This window comes from Poeciliopsis prolifica, unplaced genomic scaffold (genome assembly GCF_027474105.1).
Source record: "Poeciliopsis prolifica strain line A6 unplaced genomic scaffold, Auburn_PproV2 SCAFFOLD004, whole genome shotgun sequence".
Taxonomy (NCBI): Eukaryota; Metazoa; Chordata; class Actinopteri; order Cyprinodontiformes; family Poeciliidae; genus Poeciliopsis; species Poeciliopsis prolifica.
In genome coordinates, this window is record NW_026562379.1 from 18,392,311 (window position 1) to 18,412,215 (window position 19,905).

Here is a 19,905-nt window from a genome sequence, read left to right on the forward strand (position 1 = left end):
TTCTCTCACCAACTTGAAGGGTCTGCATTTCACCGCCAGATATTCCAAGTCAGGAGAGCAGAATGTGCCGACAGAGTGTGTGGCTGTACACCAGGCATTGTGTACATACAATGCCAAACCTCCGCCTCTGCTCTTACCCGAAGCTGCCGTCCGATCCGCCCGGAACAGAGCGCGCCCCGTTATCTCCACCGCTGAGTCTGGGATGTTTTCATCCAGCCAGGTCTCTGTGACAACAGTCACACAGCTGTCCATCCGGCGAGAGATAATTCGGAGTCGCACCTCGTCGATTTTGTTGACGAGGGACCTGGCGTTGGCGAGTAAGAGGCTGGGGAGGGCCGGTCTGTGAGGGTTAGCTTGTAGCCTTGCACGCACGCCGGCTCTCTTGCCCCTCTTTTGTTTGCGCTGCCTCCTCCGTCGCCTTCGCAGCAGGGAGGGAATGATCATAGTCCCAGGTGTTCGAAGCAGCTCTGGAGGAATAAAGTCCAGCTTGGTGGGTGTGTGAAGTCCAAACTGTGCCCTATGTTCCACAGTTCTGATCTGCTATAAGTTGTCAAGGCTTCCAGTAGTGTGTTGAGCAAAGACATCAATAAAAACAGGCTAACAAAAACTAAAACACGGGAGCTCCGAGCCGCTGCGTCTACACGCGCCGCCATCTTGCAGACTCATCTTGCCTCCAAACTGGACGTGCTTCTCTTCCGTTTTGTGCAAAATATCTTTTTCAGGTTAAGCTGAGCCCTGAACTCCTTACAAAGAAAGACGTAAATAAGCGGATCCAGACAGATGTTACAAACTGATAGTAAAACGGCAAACTCCTTGATGTAGTACAACTCTACCCAACAGTTTTTCTCAAGTATGATGTATGGAAGTCGAACAAAGTGATAAGGAACAAAGCAAAAGCAGAACACACTGACCAACACCAACATGTTCCTGCGAGACCTCATAAGCTTCTTGGAGTTGGGGGAGGCCAGTTGGGCCTTCTCTATCTGCAGCACCCTGCGGGAGGTGCTGTAGTAGAAAAAGACCAGAGAGACGAGTGCCAACAGGAAGACGATGAAAGTAAAAGCATGAATCGCTGTGTGCAGTGGTTTGACAGGTTCACTGATCAGATGGTCACACATAGTGTGTTCATCATCATGATGTTTCTCGTTGACCAGCATCATGATGGCGTAAGGTGTTGTTATGGCCAGGAGAACAACCCAGGTGGTTGTTGAGATGACGCGGCTGGCTTTGGCGCTCATCAGGATGTGACTTCCCGGGGAATAAAGTATCTTCATGTATCTGTGGAGAAGAACAAAGATTCATTTGATTTGCTGGAGCTTGTAGCAACCTGAATTTCTGCAGGATGAAATACAAAAGTAAAGAAAAAGTCATTGTAGATAGATGATGAGCTTGGTTCTGTCTCTACTGCATTTTCTTACAGTTAAAATAATGACATTTCTTTGTAATGTCACCACATTCTTGCTCAGAAGGAGGATGATGCTAGAGATAGATACAGTTTGAATCTTTGTAATGTTGGCAATACCAATTTATGGTGGTAAAGATGGAGCTGCCAATTGTTATGAAGCAATTAGGTCTGATTTGCCTATCAATTGGTATAAATAAATGCCTTGGGCCACTAGAGAAATGTGCATTTCCTGCATAAATACAGTGTGCATGTCTGTTGAAAATTGCAAACGCATTTTAAGTCAACCGGCAAAGACTTTGAGAAATATAAGAAATGGACAGAAGCAACATGATGAAGAAAAACTTTTGAAGATGAGTAAAAACTTTCACTCAATTTGAAAATCGTACACAAAGACAAATAGAATTTTCTGCAGAACACAAAGACAATCTGTTAGGTCTCAGCAGTGTAAAAGACAAGATGAGCTGAAAAGCTAAAGCTAGCTGAAATACTAATAAGATTTGGGCTATCACCAGCATGTTGACCTACAGTAACATATTCCATGCAGTCTGAAAACAACTAAGAGTTAAAATTACACATAAAGCTAAAGTACCCAAAATGCTAACATTTAGGCTAGCATTAGCCTATATTATCTATGTCCATCCTCAGCAGAATATATGTATTCACATTTTTAGCCGTCTATCCAAGTTAATTACTCTGACTGCAAATTATGTGGGACCTATGCTTTAAACAATAGTCAAAATTAATAATCTGGTTGGTAGTTGAGGTGCGGTACCTGTTAGCTGCTATATAGCTCATGAACAGGATGCTAGCAGCCATATTGAGGAACAGGAGCGGGGCTCCAATGCTGCAGTAGAACAGGTGAATGGTGAATGAGCTTCTGACATAGTGAATAATGCGCAGAGGGATGGTGACACAGAGCAGAAAGTCAGCCGCTGTCAGATGTTTCAGGTAGATCATCCAGCTCTTGGACACTTGGCCATGAACTCCACGGCAGTGAAACCACAAGGTGAAGCTGTTGAGGCTAAAGCCCACCTGTAGAGAAAATCATCAAATGATAAGTTGGTGAAACCAAAACCTTGAATGATTTTTGCCTGATTTGGATTGGTGCAGCCCAAAGACATGATACTCACCAGGAACAGCAGGCTGTAGACCACTACCAGGAAAGAGTTGCATAATTTCACATCTAAATCACATGTCATATTCTGGACTGAGATGTTATGGATGGATGAAGTTGTTGCATTCATGATCCTGAAGTTGCAAAACACAACTGTAAAAGAAATCAGATGGATGGATGGATGGATGGATGGATGGATGGATGGATGGATGGATGGATGGATGGATGGATGGATGGATGGATCTCCTCATTAACATACAGACTAGCAGAGAAAGGAGAGGAGCCGATGACAAGAATAAAGCCTTGTACAAAGAAAAACCAAAGTATTAACTTTTCTTAACAAAAACGCATGTTTAGGGGAAATGAAAAAGAAGATATATACATTTCTTAATGAAAATACATGTGTAAGGAAAAAAACATTTATTTAAAGTTTTTGATGACAGCACAATGGAAGGAAAAACAAAATATATATTTATGCTTTTTTTCATTATGTCAGTTTTGGTGCTCCATACCTCTTGCCACGCCCTTCCTGTCCCATCCAGGAACCAATGTGTCTGAAAGTACTTACAGCTGCGGTTGCTCTTTGTCTCAGCTTTCTGTCTCCTCGGTCTGGAGAAACCAGCGACGAGACGCAGTTTCCTCATTTTCTGAGTTATTAATGCTATCTGCTAGAAATCTTCTCAGTCGCTGGATGAGAAGATTTATATAACAGGAAATAAATCTACTTCCACCAAGACCCCCTATATCATATAGAAATCTTAATATATTATGTATGTAATGTTTATATCATTATATGCTCCTGTGGCAGGAAGTAGGTGCATTTGGAGTAATTGCCAATAAACGCTCATTATAGCAGCTAAAGTGATCTGTAGACTGACACGTTGCGCTGTCAGGTGTTGAATCTTATTCTTGCTGACTTCCTGCTGTGGGTGGAGATTCACACAGGTGGGTGCAGTTTGCTAATGAAAGCCCACAGGTCGCTCTGGTCAGCGCTGCACTCGGGCCAAATGTAACCGAAGGCTGTTTTTCATCCGTCTTACGGATGGCAGCAAAACGGTTTCACCACCATGAGATCAGACGTTTCTTTCTGCGGTTTCTGTCTGGAAAATCTTCTCTGGGTTTTGTAACTCTTGTGGTTGGCAGCAAAAATGTCTGAGGTCACAGTGCAGAGTGAAAATATAAAACCTCACCAAGTATTTATTGTCTATTTCCTAGTACAAATGTCTTAGTACAATACAAGTAACTTTTCAGTGAGGGAAATGTTTTAATAGTGAAATAATCTGCCAGTGAAACTAGAACTTTTCATCAATGTTGAGGGATTATTGACTTAAAACAAGCTCCCGTCTTGCTGAAAAGTTGGTTAGTTTTGTCTTATTTTAAGTGTCCTGAGATATTTACACTAGAAATTAGACAAGACTTTGTTTTTTCAGTGTGGAGTGGCATTTATAATCTCTCAGGCCTGTCAGACTAAATAACTCCTAATTTGAATGTTTGCCCTGAATTTCATCCCATTTCCACACAGTGGTTTTCACAATAACAACATTGTCTTCTTTGCAGAATTGAGTAGCTTTATTTCCATACATTCAAATGCAAACCCAGTTTAACTTGTTTCAAATCAAAAGATGAAAAACATTCTCACCACATTTGGTTTCATTCAACCAGGACATGCAGCTGCAGCATTTATTCTTTACAAGCTCAAACATTTGCTACTGAAGTTTTCTAATCAGTCATCTTTCCTGTAAGTAACTGATCTAAGTTTTAGTTGTTTAACAGTTTGTTTCTAAGAACTGTTTCACATGTGGATGTGGAGCCAGCAGGTTCTGGCACCTCTAACCAGAAATCCCAGTAAAGGACTTGCACTTTGCACTGGGGCAGCTTGGTCTCTCTATTTTGAAGCATTCAAATTTGATGCCATGGTAAAAGAAGAGTCTCCACACATGACTCCTACGCTTTCGAACTTCACAGTTTTCTGTGTCTTGAATTCAGTGTTTTGGGTGACAGACTGTCTGTGGATTCCAGAACCAGAACAATCCATTTCTCTTCATCCCAGTTTGTGGGATTTCGTGTTTTCACTGCTGGGTCTGTTGGTTCCCCATTTCTGTTTCAGCCTCTGAGCCTGAGATACTGGAGTTGTCTTTTGTAGTGGAGAACATGTGCTGCAAGTTCAACCTGGCCCTGAACTCCTTACAAAGAAAGACGTAAATCAGAGGATCTAGACAGATATTAAAAGCTGATATCAAGACAGTCACCTCCTTCAGGTAATAGAGCACCGCAGAACACTGTTTCTGAAGTATGATGTACGGAAGTCGAACCAGGTGATAGGGGAGAAAGCAAATGCAGAACACACTGACTAACACCAACATGTTCCTGCGAGACTTCTCCAGCTTCTTGGAGTTGAAGGAGCCCAGTTGCCTCTGCTGGATCTGCAGAACCCTGCGGGAGGCGCTGCAGTAGCAGAAGACCAGAGAGCAGAGCACTGACAGGAAGACGATGGCAGCACCAGCATGAAAAAGCTTATAGAATACGTTGACTGCTTCACTCTGCAAAACATCACAAGTGCTGGCACCAGAAAAAGCAGGTTTGTCGGTGTTCAGCATCAGGATGATGTATACAGGTGTTGGAGCCAGGAAGAAAACCCAGGTGGCTCCTGAGAGGAAGCAGGCGCCTCGAGTCGTCATCAGGAAGGGCATCCTCACATGATGAAAGATCTTCATGTACCTGGAGGATTAATACAACATCAGGGATGTTTAACTTAAACGATTTTGACAAAGGTTATAAAGGTGAACATCTAATTCTAGCAAAAGTCTCTGATTATTGACATTTATAAAATGTGTCTTAATTGTAATACAAGAAGGTTTAACTTCCTGTCAAAGCTTCTGGGTTTGACAGAACCTCTCGTCAGACATTTGTACAAGTTTTATTTAAGAGTTTCATAAACCTGCTGTACCTGTTGACGGCGATGCAGCCCATAAGTAGGATACTGATGTACATGTTGATGTAGAAGATGGGGGCTCCGAAGGTGCAGTAGAACAGGTGAACTTTCTCAGACCTGCCTGCATAGTCGGCGATGCGGAGGGGAAGTCCGAGGCAGAGCAGGAAGTCGGCTGCTGTCACGTTCTTCAGGTAGATCATCCAACTCTTTGGGACCCTCTGCTGAGTGCGGCAGAGGTGGAACCACAAGGTGTAGCTGTTCAGGATCAAACCCACCTGCAGAGGGAACGGAGGGAGGTCAGACGAAGGCTCTGGATGAATCATTTTCCTGCTGATGGGCCTGTTAGCTGCAGCTTAGCGGTCAGACAGGTCTTCAGTCTGGGCGCAGATAAATCCATTAAGATGTAACAACTTTGATATTGTTTCGTTGTGCTGCTTCATTTGAAGATCTGCTGATTACATGGTTTGATCATATTTGCTGTGTTTAAATAGATTAGCAGTGGACTAACAAATTCAATTGATGTGTTTGATGTTCATATTTAAACCCCGAGATTTTTTCTGCTTTTTTTTATGTCAAAAATATTTCTATACGTTAGACTTTGGTTTCTAAAAATCTGTTCTGAATTGATAAATTGCTCACAGGAGAATCCTGAGTTTCTCCACCAAAGGTGAAGCTGTGAAGCATGAGATCAACCAGCATGAGATCAACCAGCATGAGATCAACCAGCATGAGATCAACCAGCATGAGATCAACCAGTTTGCTAGAACAGCTCAAAGCCGTAACTGGCCTGTATTTAGTGCATAGAGCCAGAGCAAGTACAATGTTACCGGGCAAAGATTGGGCGCCAGAGACAGCCAGAGACATGATGTCAGTTTGCATCAGTCCAACATCATCAGGCAATAAAATCTACAATCAGCTGCTGATTAATTTCCTCTCACCTCCTCTATTCCCTGAACCCACTGGTGGATTTGTCTTTGGTTCCTGGTTCTACTTTTGTTTTTTTGCTCTGCTGTCTTTTCCTCTCTGAATCACAATGGCAACAAATTACAGTAAAAGCATAAATGTGAATCCAGTCTCTTGCTATTGATCTCTCACAGTTGCAGTTTGCAGTTCTTGTCATAGTTTACAACAGACTATGCTGCTATATTTACAATGTGAGAAATCACAATGTTTTCCACAATGAAAAGGACTCGTCGTTCTGAGGCACTGCTTGCTATTCTCACTGACTCAGATATTTACTTTTCAAAGATGAGCTAAACATTTTGCATGCACTTACTGTTCTGCGAGTTTGAAAGTAATTAGAATAATGCGACAGAGGAAAACTAGTCAAATTTTTAGAGGAAAAGCGTGAAACACAGGCACTGGCAACCCTTCAGTTTGAGACTCACCACAAACACCAAACTGTAGAAGAATATGAATCCAGGAAGAGACGATTCGTTGACCGGATTACAGACCTGGCTGGTGGAGGAGTTGTTGGTCATCACTGATTCTTCTGGGTCAGCTACGTTTCGCCCACCCACACAGAACAGAAACAGCAGATCATTTCCTCTTCCGTGACAGAGTTGAACGGTATCTCTGCAGCAAGTCGAATTCTCACAGAATGAGTCTGTAGATTTTATCTGAGGCTGCAGGTTTGGTTGTTGTATGTTGCAAGAGTTGTTTTACGTTGGCCAGTTTCAAATAGAAACCACAGGAAGTCCTACTACACCACGTAGGAAGCCAGCCAGTAAATAACTGTGAATAAACGCTAAAAGTTGCATTCATGTGTTTAGCAGTCATAGTTATGAAGACACGTTTCAAACAAAAATGAACCAATCTAAACCCAGCGCGTCATAACCTCAGGACTCCTGATCATGTTAGAATAAATACGTAGTTTGTGACCTGCAGTGGTGCAGCTTCCTGGAGGGAACCTCAAACGCAGCTCCGTCCTTCTGGCTCTGGATCCACACCACATTCTCTCTGTCACATTTGCAAGTCAAAAATAAAACCAGTAGACACAGAAACGTATCAAAAAACCTTCCTGTAGTCTCAACTCTGAATTTGAATCTACAGTAAACAGTCGATGTTTCTCTCACTGGGATGTTTAAATATCTGAACACTGATGAAGGCAGGCTGCTGAAACACTTCCTGGAAAAGCGACATCATCCTTGTTGCCATTCCAGCATTTCTTTAAGGTTCTGGCAGCGTATGCATCTGAAAACGATTTTTTGGATCATTGAATCTGACTGAAGCTGCAGGCTGTGAAGCAGCTGCTGCGTCTTCACCTGCTGCGTCTTCACCTGCTGCGTCTTCACCTGCTGCGTCTTCACCTGCTGCGTCTTCACCTGCTGCGTCTTCACCTGCTGCATCTTCACCTGCTGCAACAGCAGATGCTTCTTCCTCTGTTCACTGTGACCTCGATCTTTTACCTCCGAGTGCTTTTAAAATGCTCATGATGTGGGACCACAGACTAACTTATCAGTTTTAACGTCATTGCACTCATTCTTTTCATGAACTGACATACACAGACATCAGACGCTACATCAATCGATCAATCGATTGATCAGGTTTATTTGTACAGCACAAAGACAATAAGAAGCCATTAAAACATCATAGTCACTTATTGAGAAACCAGTAACAAACAATGCATTTTGATGAGTGCCATTATCAATAATCATCAATAATCATCAAATATGTTGGTCTGTTTCATTTATTATGGTTCAAAAGCAACTGTAACTGTCAGGTTCAATACCTATTAAACACAAACTACAGCAAGAATATCTGTTTTTCTGCCTACATATTCATAGAAACAACCTTGAAACATACAAATGTCCTTACACGTCCTCTGTGCGTCGTCTTCCTGAGGATATGAGGCTCCTCTGCGTGCAGACGGGCCTCATCAGACGGGATTTCTGCTGGAGGTTGGACCCGCAGCGGTCCAGCACTCTGAAATCCAACATGGACGATTAGCTGGTGCTGCTCTGGTTCTGAAGTTAAAAATGGTCAAACTCTTCCCACCGGCACGGCCAGTTCACGTATTCACTGGTGAACCTGCTTTAGTCCGCCACTGGGTGTGATGAGTTGTAATGGCCACCAGGTGGCACTGAAGCGTCAGTCTGTTCTAAAGACAGAAGGAGGAAACCAAAGAGCTGCTTTCACTGAGGTAGAAAACAAATCAGCTATTTTCATATAACTGCTCACAAACTTCAACTTATCACCAAAAACACAGAAAACCTCAAAACCAACAGCATCACGGGAGCTTTTACTGTGAAAACCTACGTTAATTTGCTCGTTCAACATGTCAATAATATCAGTACAAAGTTTTATCAGTACTTTAAGAATTCAATCCAACCCAAGAGCAACAAGCCACCATTCCTCCTGCCATGGATAAAATCTTAAAACAGTAAATTAATGTAACTTAATTAAGGCCAAAGGAACATTTACAGATAAAAGCTACAGTAGAAAGTCACAGAGAGAAACTAAAGGAGCCAGAAGGGACCAAAACACAGAGGGAGAAGAGAGTCGGTTAGCAACCAGACGAGCTAATCAGAGGGAAGTAGAGACAGCTAGGGAAGGGAGAACCAATCATTCCTTCATTCCTCTGCGGATGAAGGAAGAAACCCTGGAAATAACAGAAACAGTAAACTTATAAACTCTCATTTAAAATTAGAGTAAATGATGATTAACACAGAAATGTAAATGAAAACCAAACACATGAAGTGATAAGAGCAGACATGTTGGAGAGCTGAATCCATTATTAGCTTCTTATTTCCTCCCTTTTATTATTTCCTTTCATGTTTGCTCCAGCGTCAGCGTGCGGGTATTATGACGTCCAGAGCAGCAGGCGGGAAGTCAGCTGATGAGTATCTGAAGACAGCAGACTGAGCAAAACAGGAAGTAACTTATGTCTAACTTTAAAGAAGAGCCTCAAACATTGAAACATGTTTGAGGCCTAATGGTCAGGTTTGACTTTAACAGGAAAATTCATGTTTCAACACCACAAGGTCATCGCACTCCTAATTAGTCACAAACGTAATTTTAAGGATGTGACACGTAAAGGTGATAAGACAGAAATAAAAATGGCTCAGATTCTGAGTGAACAGACATTAGATGTTGAAGTTTGCTGATGACAAAGTTATTATCCAATAAGGAGGGAGAGAATGATTCAGCTGATCAGATGAGAAGGGTTTTATTTTAGGTGTGACGACTCCTCCTTAAAACTTCAGACTCAGTGTCACCAAAATAAAAGCTTTTAGAAAGAAGTCCAATCCACCAGCTTCAGCTCTCATTACGGGGAACCGGAGGAGCCGGTGGCGTTCAGAGTTAAACAGTGTAACGCGTTTAATGCGATGGCATCCTGGAAGATATCACACAAATGATATCTGTAAAAATCAGGTTCCCTTCGACACAATCTGATTGGCTGATGTTATGCTACAAGCAGTTAGCCTGCTAGCAAGGCTATTGATGCCTAAAATAGCATTTGAATGCTAAACATGTAGCAGCTAATGCTAATGTTAGCATCCATCATCTGATGGTTAAATAATCAGAATAAAACTTTAAATATCTTCACTGTTGAGCTCAAATGTCTAATCAATGATTTAGCAACACTAATTAATTACTTCATTAATTACAGACCTATAGTTACATCCATACTCACACACATACATTTAAATATTTTACGTTTTTATTTCTAGTTGGACTACAGAAAATAACCCAGATTGTATTTAATAGTTTCATGATTTTTTTTTTATGACAATTAAAAAACATAAAGCTAACATTTTATGTAATTATTTAATTGTGAGATTTATATAATAACAAGTGGGAAGCTTGGTATGATTTGCATATTCAAATTGAGGATAATAAAATCCTGGTGTCACTGTGTGCTGCTCGCTGCTTTGTTGCTTTATTGTTTTGGAAACAAAACAAACATTTTTCTTTGTTTTATTAAGAAAAAACAGAAAAACAAGCAGCTGGACACGAAGGGACTGAATTAACTTCATTTAAGTTTTGATGTAGAAAAACTGAAAGGTTTAGATTCTGGTTCCGAGTCCAGATTCTGGTTCTGAATGTGTTCTGATGTTTTGGCAGATCAGCGCTCATTTTGTTTTGTTTTTATTATTATTGTTGTTATTATTATTAAATCTGTCGGATTTCAGAAAATAACCCGGATTTATGGGAGAACAACGCAGTTGGTTCTGGTTCTGGTTCTGAGGAAGGAAACCGAACCAGATGGACTGGATTGGTGAATCAATGTTTCTGTTGTGTGTCGCAGGGGGCGTGGCTTAAGTGACTTCACCTGTCGCAGGTAAACTAAACTGCGACACAAATCGCTGGAAGAGGCGGAAGTCACCCGCTGTGAAAAATATTCGGTTCGGTTCGGTTCTCCCAGCTTGATCCGGATTCGAGGAGGATCCATCCTCAGCAAGATGCTCACTCTGAAGTTTCTGTTGCTCTGCTTCCTGGTTCGGCTCGGCCGGGCTCAGACCTGCGACTGGGACCAGTCCACCGATCCGAACCAGAGCCTCGACCCGGACTCCTTCGAAGCTGGGGCGCGGTACCTGGGCCAGATTCGGGAGGTGTCGGACCCGGAGCGCTGCCGGACCGCCTGCTGCGAAGAGGCGGGCTGCGAGCTGGCGCTGGTCGGGCGGCCGGCGGACGGAGGGCTGCAGTGCCTGCTGGTGAGCTGCGGGCCGGCCGGCTGCTCGCTGCAGCGCAGCTACCAGTTCCAGGTGTTCCGGAAGAAGCAGCAGAGTCAGGCCGACCAGGAAGCCCCTAAAGGCGGGCACGTCGTCCCGCTGCTGGAGGCCGCAGAGCCGCGGAGCAACAACAGCGGTGAGAATAAGTCGGTTAAAGATGATCTTTAACTGGAGCTGGGATTAATGTCGGGGTCATGACCTGATCAGTCAGATGGCTGAATATCAAAAGGGGCGTCATGAATGACCGGAAGTAGACTTCCGTCCCGTTTCTGATCAACATGATTGATTTGGCCCGACTTCCGGTCTCCTGTGTTTACTGGCTGCTGTTTGTAATCTCTGAGAACTAAAAAAACAATAAAAGTATAGTTGACATAAAACCGAAGAGAAATAGAGAATAAAAAAGAAACATGAAGAGGAAAGAAAAACAGGAAATGTTGCTAAATGAATTTTAAATATTAATTTGAACTGTTAACATATCAGCGTTTGTGTTCAATGTTTAAGCAATTCTGTAAAATGAATGATTTCACTCACATGTTGTTTAGGTGCTTTAGGAAACCTGCTCAGGTAACAGGAAGTAGAAGCCGGGTCTCAGCGTCCAGAACGGTTCCATCTGAGGAACCGGATGAGGACCGGTTTGGTTCTTTGATGCTTTCTGGGTTTTATCTGACCGTTGTAGCATTTTCAGAACCAGGAAACTGAGACTAAAACTGGAAAAGTGGACAGAACCAAACGGATTGAAACGGTTCTGGATCTTAAACTAAGAACATGCTTTAATTTTCAAACTGATATCAGAACCGGTTCTGATCGTAGATTTAAACTCTTCCCTCCATCAAACAATGATCCGGATTGTGTTCTGTCCTGGTTCAGAGTCCGTTTGCATCAGTTCTGGCTTAAGATTTAAAAGGAGAACTTTTTCTGATCCGAGTCCAGTTTTTATTTGCCGTTGGTTCTTGCAGGGATGTGAACACTGTCCGGGTCAGAACCGTTCCAGTTTTACAGGCAGCAGGTTGACCTTCCAACCAGAGCAGTTTCCTGGGTCATCCCTGATCCAGACCCGATCCAGATCACATCGGACCTCCTCTAATAAACCCAACCTGAAGTTTCTGGAGTTCAGAACCAAAGTCTAAACTAAATTTAGTACATGAAAACTGAAGCCTTTCCTGTAACTGAAATAATTAAAAACGGTAATTAATGTGGAGAAACTGCAACTATGAACAAACTGAGTTTGTTTTATTTAACTAAAACAAACTGAAATTATTGCTATAATATCCTTTGTTTTTCAGATTTTGAATCCATTTATTAGCCTTTATTAAGGTGCTCCATAGTCCTATGGGCGGCTACGCTACGCTAGTCCGTAAAATGGCAACAGTTGTGATAAAACATCAGTCAGTCGGTAGTTCAACAATAATTGAACCATTTTGTGAAACTTTTATCTTCTGTTGAGTATTGAGATTGTTATAGTTTTATAGTTTAGTTTGTGTGTTTGCTAGTTTTGAATAGTTACAGATTGTTCAGTGTTTATTAGTTTTAGTTCTTTCATACTTTGGATCATTTTTCTGTACAGAATTCACAAATTAGTTTCATATAATGAAGACTCAACAGAAAACACCATTTTCAAAAGTACCGTTTTGTGAACTAGTGTAGCATAGCGTAGCATTGCATAGCGTAGCCGCCAGGAGGAGCATGGAGTGCCGTAGTTTGTCAACAAATTACTCAGTTTTTAGGAACCACATGATATAGTTCCAGTCAGTTGTAGTGTTTTCATTTGTTTTAGTTAACTATAACTAAATGAACTGATGTATGAAAACACCACAAATACCACTATAACTAATAGAAGCTGAAGTAAACTAAACTAGCAAACTCTCTAAAAGCTAATTAAAGCTCTGCTGACTCACTGCTGACTGAGGCTCAGCTCAGGTATCAGAACCGGTCTGGTTCCGGTCCAACCGGTTCCTCTGGTTCTGAGGAGCTGGCTGTTCCTCACAGTGCCTCAGGCTCGGAGCAGAGTGAGATCACTTCACACACCTGGCCTCACCGTTGTGTTCCTCTACATCAGATTGGACTGTTCTCAGGTAAACACAACCCACTTCTGATGTTTCTGACATCACTTCCTGTTTACACGTCCAAGAACTTTGTTTTCCAACAACACTGATTCCCCAGGATGAATCAGCGCTGTTGTTTTGAGACCATTTTAAACTGATAATGTCCTTTAAAAAAGGTTTATAGGACAAAACTCCAGACTGAAAACTTTCACCATCCAGTTTTTTATAGAAAGAGAAAAAAACTGATAAATAATGTAAATAAAAATGATTGAGTTTTAATTTATAATGGAATTAACTCATTTGATTTTTGCAACAGGCCAAGCTATGATTGTTCTAACTAATCAAATCTTCAATCATTTAATATTTAAAAATTATATCATCAGATGAACCAAAATATAAAGTTGAATGAAAATTTGGTTATTATAAATATGAAAAAGAAAAGAATTCATATAAATAATCAACCAGGCAAATTCCTTTCAATATAACATTTATTAAACAGAAACTGCATGTCTGGTGAATTTTTGGTTAAAACAAACTTGTTGTGTCAAGTATCCAGAATTTTACTCAAGTAAAAGTAGCAATACTTCATAATACAGTTACTTAAGTAAAAATACAAAGTACAGTGTAGTAAAATACTCCTAAAAGTACATTTAGTTAGTCAAGTAAATGTAAGTTACAAACTCTGAATTTAGTGACTTTTCCAATGAAAGCGACCAGAATAGTCAGGTGAGTGAAAGATCAGTGTCCAGAAAACCAAATTAAAGTTTACTTGCATAAGGAGCCTGGAATGTCGCCCCCTGCTGGTGACAAAGGAACTTGCTGTGAATTATTCCTGTGGAGATCAAAGCATTTTATGAGAAACAAAAACTGTTTGGTTTTAGACATGAGATGTTCTGAAGTCCTCATTATTAAACCCACTGTTTCCACAGCTTTCTGCTGAGGAAACAACAGTAAACGGTAATAATGTGTGAAACTCTGAAATTTTGATTTAAAATAATGAAACAAATAAAACTGATATTGACCAATAGGACTTACGTTTGCAAGGAGGACAAAAGTCCAAAGAAACATGAAAACTTTGATAATATCAGATTTGACATGAGAAGCGACCCACATTTCCACTGAGCGGGTCGGTCTCGTAGTTTATGGTCAGTCAGGAGACCAACTGGACTCTCACTGGACCAGCCGGGTTAAACCCAAATGACCATCTTGGCGTCTTTCCAGTGCGATGAAAAACAAGTGTTTCTTGTGAGCTGATGTTTTTCTGTCCCTGGTAAATGGACGTTGTCAGAACCATAGTCTGCAGACCCAGAACTGAAGGGACCTTAGGAGGGGTGTGGGTCGGGTTGGTGGTACCGTCCACTTTTACAAGGGACACAGACAAAATAGTTGACCAGATTCTGCTGAACCGCTCAGTGGACAGAGGCGTTGGTGACTTTCAGGTCATTTCTTGTAAATATTTAAGCTCCTTCCAACAGGAGATCTCAGTGTTGAAACTCCAGTTCCTGTCTCTCTCAGATGTTTGCCGTCTGCCTCAGAAGACGGGTCCATGTCGCGGGGCGTTCCCCAGGTTCTTCTACAACGTGACGAGCCAGACCTGCACCAGCTTCATCTACGGCGGCTGCCAGAGCAACGGCAACAACTTCCAGTCCCAGGAAGAGTGTGACAACGCCTGCAGCGGCGTCACCGGTAAGGTCCGCTCACCGGCCTGCCAGCTGGTCTGGTCGTTATGGTCAGAGAACAGAAACCACCTGGACATGTAAGAAGTTGGGAAACGCGTGGCGTTGGAGAAAGATGGAATTGAACTTCAGTTTGCACTTGCTGTCAGATTTGATCCAGTTAAACTCTTTCCGCTGGTTGACAACCACACAAAGTAAAGGTCTGAAATCCCAGAGGCTGAGCTGATGGGTTTGACCTCATGTGACTGAACACAGAACCGCTCCGGACCGGCTGCAGGAAGGTTTGGATTCTGGATCACATCTGAGAATTCTACAAGATTTCAGTCGAACTTTAGTGGTGCTAGAGCAAAATGAGGAAGTGAGATGCTGAAATGTTTGATTCATTTGAGCTGCAGGAAGCTTGAGAGAAACATGAAAACTGAACGGTTCAGATTTCAGGTGGGTCTGGTTTCTTCCTGCTTCCTTCAGGCTGAAATCAGACACCGTCTCTCTGTTTGCTTTGGATCATCACAATGACCACATGCTATCTTAAAGCAAGCTGGGAGGGTCCAGTTAGGCAGCGCCGCTCCCAGTTCACATGCCCAACAACAACAGGAGGGAGGGGCTGCAGACAAAAGCTGCTTTATTTGTTCTGCAGAGGAAACTGCAGCTGGGATCTGAGAGGAAATGTGTTCAAGTTCAGCAGCTCTTCTTTGTTTTGTCCATCATGTTGGGAAACAAAACACTTTTGAATATGAGAGGAACCAATAATCGATCTGAAGGGAAGCTTTTATCTGACCTGCTAATGTCTCATTAATAACTTGTGTGTTCAGGTTCAGTTCTGCTTGAAGAAGTCCCAACATCTGCTCCAGAACCGGCGCCCAAAGTGCCTCGGATGGCCCCCCTACGCCAGGCCGGTTAGTCTCCTCTAACTCAGTTAAACAGCAATTTATTCATAGGTCAGAGATCAATAATTAACTCCACTAACGAACAGGTCCGTTTATGCAGTTTGTAAGAGAAGTTCATATTGATGAAACTTTTACTCACCGAACTCTTTCTCTGTTTCCTGCAGAAATCTCAGCTGATCAGTTCGCAGGTACGTCTCACAAAGTGTTCTGGTGGGTTCGGTTCTGGGGAAACATGACGTTTCACTGAGCCCGGTGGGACCAGTGAAACCCAACGTGTCTTTGTGTCAAGTCATCATTTGGGCAGGTGCAGGGATGGTACCGTTGGTACCTCCCTCATGGGTCAGCTAGAAACCTAGTTTAGTCCGTCTTTCTGTCACTTCTACTGGTTCATAAAGACTCTATTTAAAACAAACAACTCTGAGCCTGCTGGGGGTCCAGGAAAGCCTGGTGGCTCTGCACTGGGAAAGTCCTGAAGTTCCTCCTTGATGTTTGGAAGGATGCTTTAGCTCCTCTGGGTTTCTCGAGAGATTCCTTTGTTTTGGAGGATCTCTTTGGGGTGGCGGTCTCTTTGGGATTTTGGGGGGTTCCTGGTTGATTTTATGGGTTGCTGTTGTCCAATCACAGAGCTGTGTGAAGCGGAGTATGAGCAGGGTCCATGCAGAGCTTCCTTTAAGCGCTGGTACTACAACAAAGAGACGGGCATCTGTCAGACCTTCTTCTACGGCGGCTGCCAAGGAAACAAGAACAATTACGAGGATGAGGACCAATGCAAGTCCACCTGTACAGGTGAGGTACCAGGTCTAGCTCTACCTAGAGACTCTCAACACTGCAGGCAAGACTGGAACTAATGGCCCATTATTTGCTGTAGGAGTCTCTGTCCTGCCTTCCTCCAAGAAGATCCCAGAAGACGACACAGGTGAGAGAGAGCTGGTCGGACATGATGCTGTTCTTCAGCTCCCTGGACCTGGTTGGTAATTATTGTGCGTCTTTGTCAGATCGTTGCAGTTTGAGTCACGAGTCTGGAATGTGCCGCGGCGCCTTCCCTATGTTCTACTACGACTCTGACTCCGCCTCCTGCCAGAGTTTCCTCTACGGCGGTTGTGGTGGGAACGACAACAGGTTCGAGTCTGAGGAGGACTGCATGTCTGCGTGCAGCGGGGCGGGTAAGGACCGGGTCCATCGGGTTGTTCATGAGAAGAGCTGAGCACATCTCGCCCGTTTGTCTCTCCTGATTATTTGACCCATTCCTTGTCTTGCAGGTCGACTCAATGGTCATGAAGAAACCAGAAGCAGATGGACTGCAGGTGAGTCCATTAGTGTTCGCCTTTTCTTATGTTTCTCTCCAAACAAAGATTGAGTGATCGAATCTGGAATCGGTTCCGGTTCTGCTTCAGTTCAAACACCTGAAACATTTACATATTTTAATAAAACTGAAAATGTTTTTAGAAGCAAGTTTGTAAATGCAAAATCAAACGAGGATTTGTTGCAGTAAAGAAAAATCAGGTCAGCTTGTCTCTGAGGAGTGAAACCATTAACTTAAACAACTTCCAAGAATAAAATCTGGGTTTCTATTAAACCTGAATGGGACCAGAGAAAGTTCGTTAGATGTTGGTGAAATGACGCTGGAACGAAGAGAACTAGGCAGGAAATGGAAAGACGCATAATGGTGTCATCAGCATAGAGGATTCAGTTTGACCTGTGACCTCCACTGTTAAAGTGTTGGATCTGTGGAAGATGCTAATGAGAGAATGAGAACAACGCTGACTGTAGCTGGATTTGCTCAGCTGCTCAAGAATCTTTTTTTTTTTTAACTAATGGAGGATATCCTGTCATTTAGGACTTTCAGAGTAAAAGTAGTCCAACTTGCAGATTGACCTGTTAGTGGATCAATCATTGGTAATTAGTTCCAGACTGACCTCATGATAAAGGTCATGCATCTGTAATTAAGGGTGACCTGAAGTTGATCCTAAACTTCCTGTGAGGTGTTTTCAAAATAAAAGTGTGATCTTCATCTCTCTTCTGAAGCCTTCTTCCTCTTCGCCACTCTGGCAATAATCTCCGCCCTGCTGCTCGCCACGCTCATCATCATGACCGTGAGGCGCCGCCAACGAATCCGCCGCTACTCCTCCATCAGGTGAGCTTAGCGGCGCCCCCTGCTGGCCTGCGAATGCATCACTGATGATTATTTCTCTCCGGTGTCTGACTGAAGCTCTTGTGTCTCCCAGCGACAAGCGGGGCCTGATCACAGACGATGTGTCGTCTCAGGACTCGCTGAGCATCCCAGAGAGCCCCAAACCGGAACCGAAGGCCTGAGGGTCCGGCTCCACCGGGTCCGGCTCCACCGGGCCCGGACTCAGAACTGATCCGCTCTCTCCTCTTACAGAGATCCATCAGGGTGACAAGAATGTGATCCAAGGTTGGATCAATTATCCGACAATAATCACCATCAGTCATCGGCGACTAAAGGGGCGGAGCTTCAGTTCTAAGGCGGAGCTCTCAGCGTCAATAAAACGTTTTCTTCTCCTTGCAGCATAAGAGCTCTGACTGATTTGTCATTGATCACCTCTATTGATCACCACTAACTGATCACCTCATTAAAGGAGCCATTTGATTCGCAGAGACCCTCCAGGTTCAAAGTTCAACCCAAATGGCAGCTGGACCTGTCCTCAGGGACCAGCTTCCTGTCCAGGTCTCCTGACGAAAACCGATTCAATCCTGATTTTAAATTTCCTGACACGGATCAGCTCCTCGTTTCTTATCACAAAGTAATTGATTATTACGGATAATCAATTGAGAATGATTCAGTTCAGCCACGTGATTATTGGCTTTTCCTTCAAAGAGAAACATTTAAACTTCCTGTCTGCAGTCGAACCAGTAACTTCTCTGTGGTTCTGGGTAGTTCTGTAGAACCCGGTTCTGGTTCTGGACTTCATCTCCTGTGAAGCTCTGAGTTTCAGATCTCGGCACCAATCAGATTCTAACATCCCGTCACAAAGTCCATGAACAGCCAGAACTTCACAGGAGCCAATCAGAACCTGGAGAGTTCCTGATTAGCGACAGATCAATACATCAGATCAGCACCTCGTCATGTGCTGTTTGGACTGTACTGGTTCCGTTTCCTGGCCCCGCCCAGAGCTTGGAGCAGAGCCTCTGATTGGCCGTCAGGAGGGCACTGTTCCTTTAAGGTTGATGTGATTATTGATCAGTGAGTTGATCAGCTGACAGATCGGAGCTCAGGTGGTTTTAATTAAATATGTTAAAATTAAACTTTGATGTTTTTCTTAAATCAAATATTCAATTAATCGTTTCGATTGTTTTCACTTAATCAATTATTGGTAATTTTTCAGAGGGGTTACAATAATTAGTTAAGTATTGGTGAATGTTTTCAGTTTTTCCTATGAGTTATAAATGTTACTCAGTTTTTAAGAGACATTATGTGGGTTATTGATGTCAGTAATCAGATGTGTATTGATTGATCGGAAAGTGACAGAATCAGCCTGAAGGTGGGAAACCATACCACTAAATTATTACTGTTACTGCTTAACTCCATTTCCCATGATGCACCTGCAGTCTAGTTCCCTCTGCAGGCTGAGATCTGAGCAGTTTCTGTCAGTTTTATGAATTATTGATCAGGGAATCTGTCACTTTGAAGTTTTATTGCTTTTTAAAATGTCACTGTGTTCAATAATCTGATCTATTGGTCTCACCAGGGTCATTCTGGAGGTTAAGCTACTTTTAAATACCACTTATTAAGCAATTAGCAACTGATCAGATTATTGATGGGCTAATTTTTAATTCTGTTGTGATCAATATTCTGAAAAGCGGATCACTCTCCACAGAAACAATAAATAAAATGTTACCAATTCAGTCTGAAGCAGTTCCTTATTTACAATGTTCCACAGAGTTATTGATTAACGGCAGGTAAAACCAGATTAATGAGCAAAACAGCCATTTTTCCAGTCCAGCATCGACTGCGGACTGGAAGTGATGGACACCAGCAGGGAGGTTTTGGGATCATCCATCCTGGCTGTTGTTAAGATCTGGAAGTTGCTGAATGTCCTGCAACCTTTAGATGAGCCTCTGCTGCAACACCTGGGTAGAATAATTGGCTCATTAAAGCTCTGGAGGTAATTCAGCCATTTCTTTCCAGTGTTGTGTTTTTGTGGCACATATG

General features: G+C 42.8%; 2 protein-coding genes across 2 annotated transcripts; one reads left to right on the forward strand and one right to left on the reverse strand.

The window, feature by feature from the left end:
• Positions 1-662: 662 nt before the first annotated feature.
• LOC129358889 (uncharacterized) lies at positions 663-8,470 on the reverse strand. Its single transcript, XM_055028117.1, has 7 exons — positions 7,333-8,470; positions 6,840-6,952; positions 5,467-5,726; positions 4,593-5,237; positions 2,536-2,653; positions 2,178-2,437; positions 663-1,278 (listed from the first exon to the last, which is right to left on the reverse strand). Exons 1-7 carry the CDS (start codon positions 7,403-7,405, stop codon positions 663-665), a joined length of 2,085 nt encoding a protein of 694 aa, XP_054884092.1. The 5' UTR covers positions 7,406-8,470.
• A 2,235-nt stretch (positions 8,471-10,705) lies between these two features.
• Positions 10,706-19,598, forward strand: spint2 (serine peptidase inhibitor, Kunitz type, 2). Its single transcript, XM_055028275.1, has 10 exons — positions 10,706-11,262; positions 14,684-14,854; positions 15,657-15,740; positions 15,896-15,919; positions 16,356-16,517; positions 16,600-16,647; positions 16,727-16,894; positions 16,991-17,035; positions 17,757-17,865; positions 17,957-19,598. The coding sequence occupies exons 1-10, from the start codon at positions 10,857-10,859 to the stop codon at positions 18,042-18,044; spliced, it is 1,305 nt and encodes a 434-aa protein (XP_054884250.1). The 5' UTR covers positions 10,706-10,856; the 3' UTR covers positions 18,045-19,598.
• The last annotated feature ends 307 nt before the right edge of the window (positions 19,599-19,905 follow it).

Bases quoted from the DNA above. Each gene is read 5' to 3' on its own strand.
- LOC129358889 (XM_055028117.1), bottom strand. From the start codon at position 7,405: ATGTGGTGTGGATCCAGAGCCAGAAGGACGGAGCTGCGTTTGAGGTTC. The intron at 5,727-6,839 runs GTGAGTCTCAAA...TTCCCTCTGCAG, and splicing joins TCTACAGTTTGGTGTTTGTG to GTGGGTTTGATCCTGAACAG. The intron at 1,279-2,177 runs GTACCGCACCTC...TCTTCTCCACAG, and splicing joins AGCTATATAGCAGCTAACAG to ATACATGAAGATACTTTATT.
- spint2 (XM_055028275.1), top strand. From the start codon at position 10,857: ATGCTCACTCTGAAGTTTCTGTTGCTCTGCTTCCTGGTTCGGCTCGGC. The intron at 11,263-14,683 runs GTGAGAATAAGT...TGTCTCTCTCAG, and splicing joins GCCGCGGAGCAACAACAGCG to ATGTTTGCCGTCTGCCTCAG. The intron at 15,920-16,355 runs GTACGTCTCACA...GTCCAATCACAG, and splicing joins CTCAGCTGATCAGTTCGCAG to AGCTGTGTGAAGCGGAGTAT.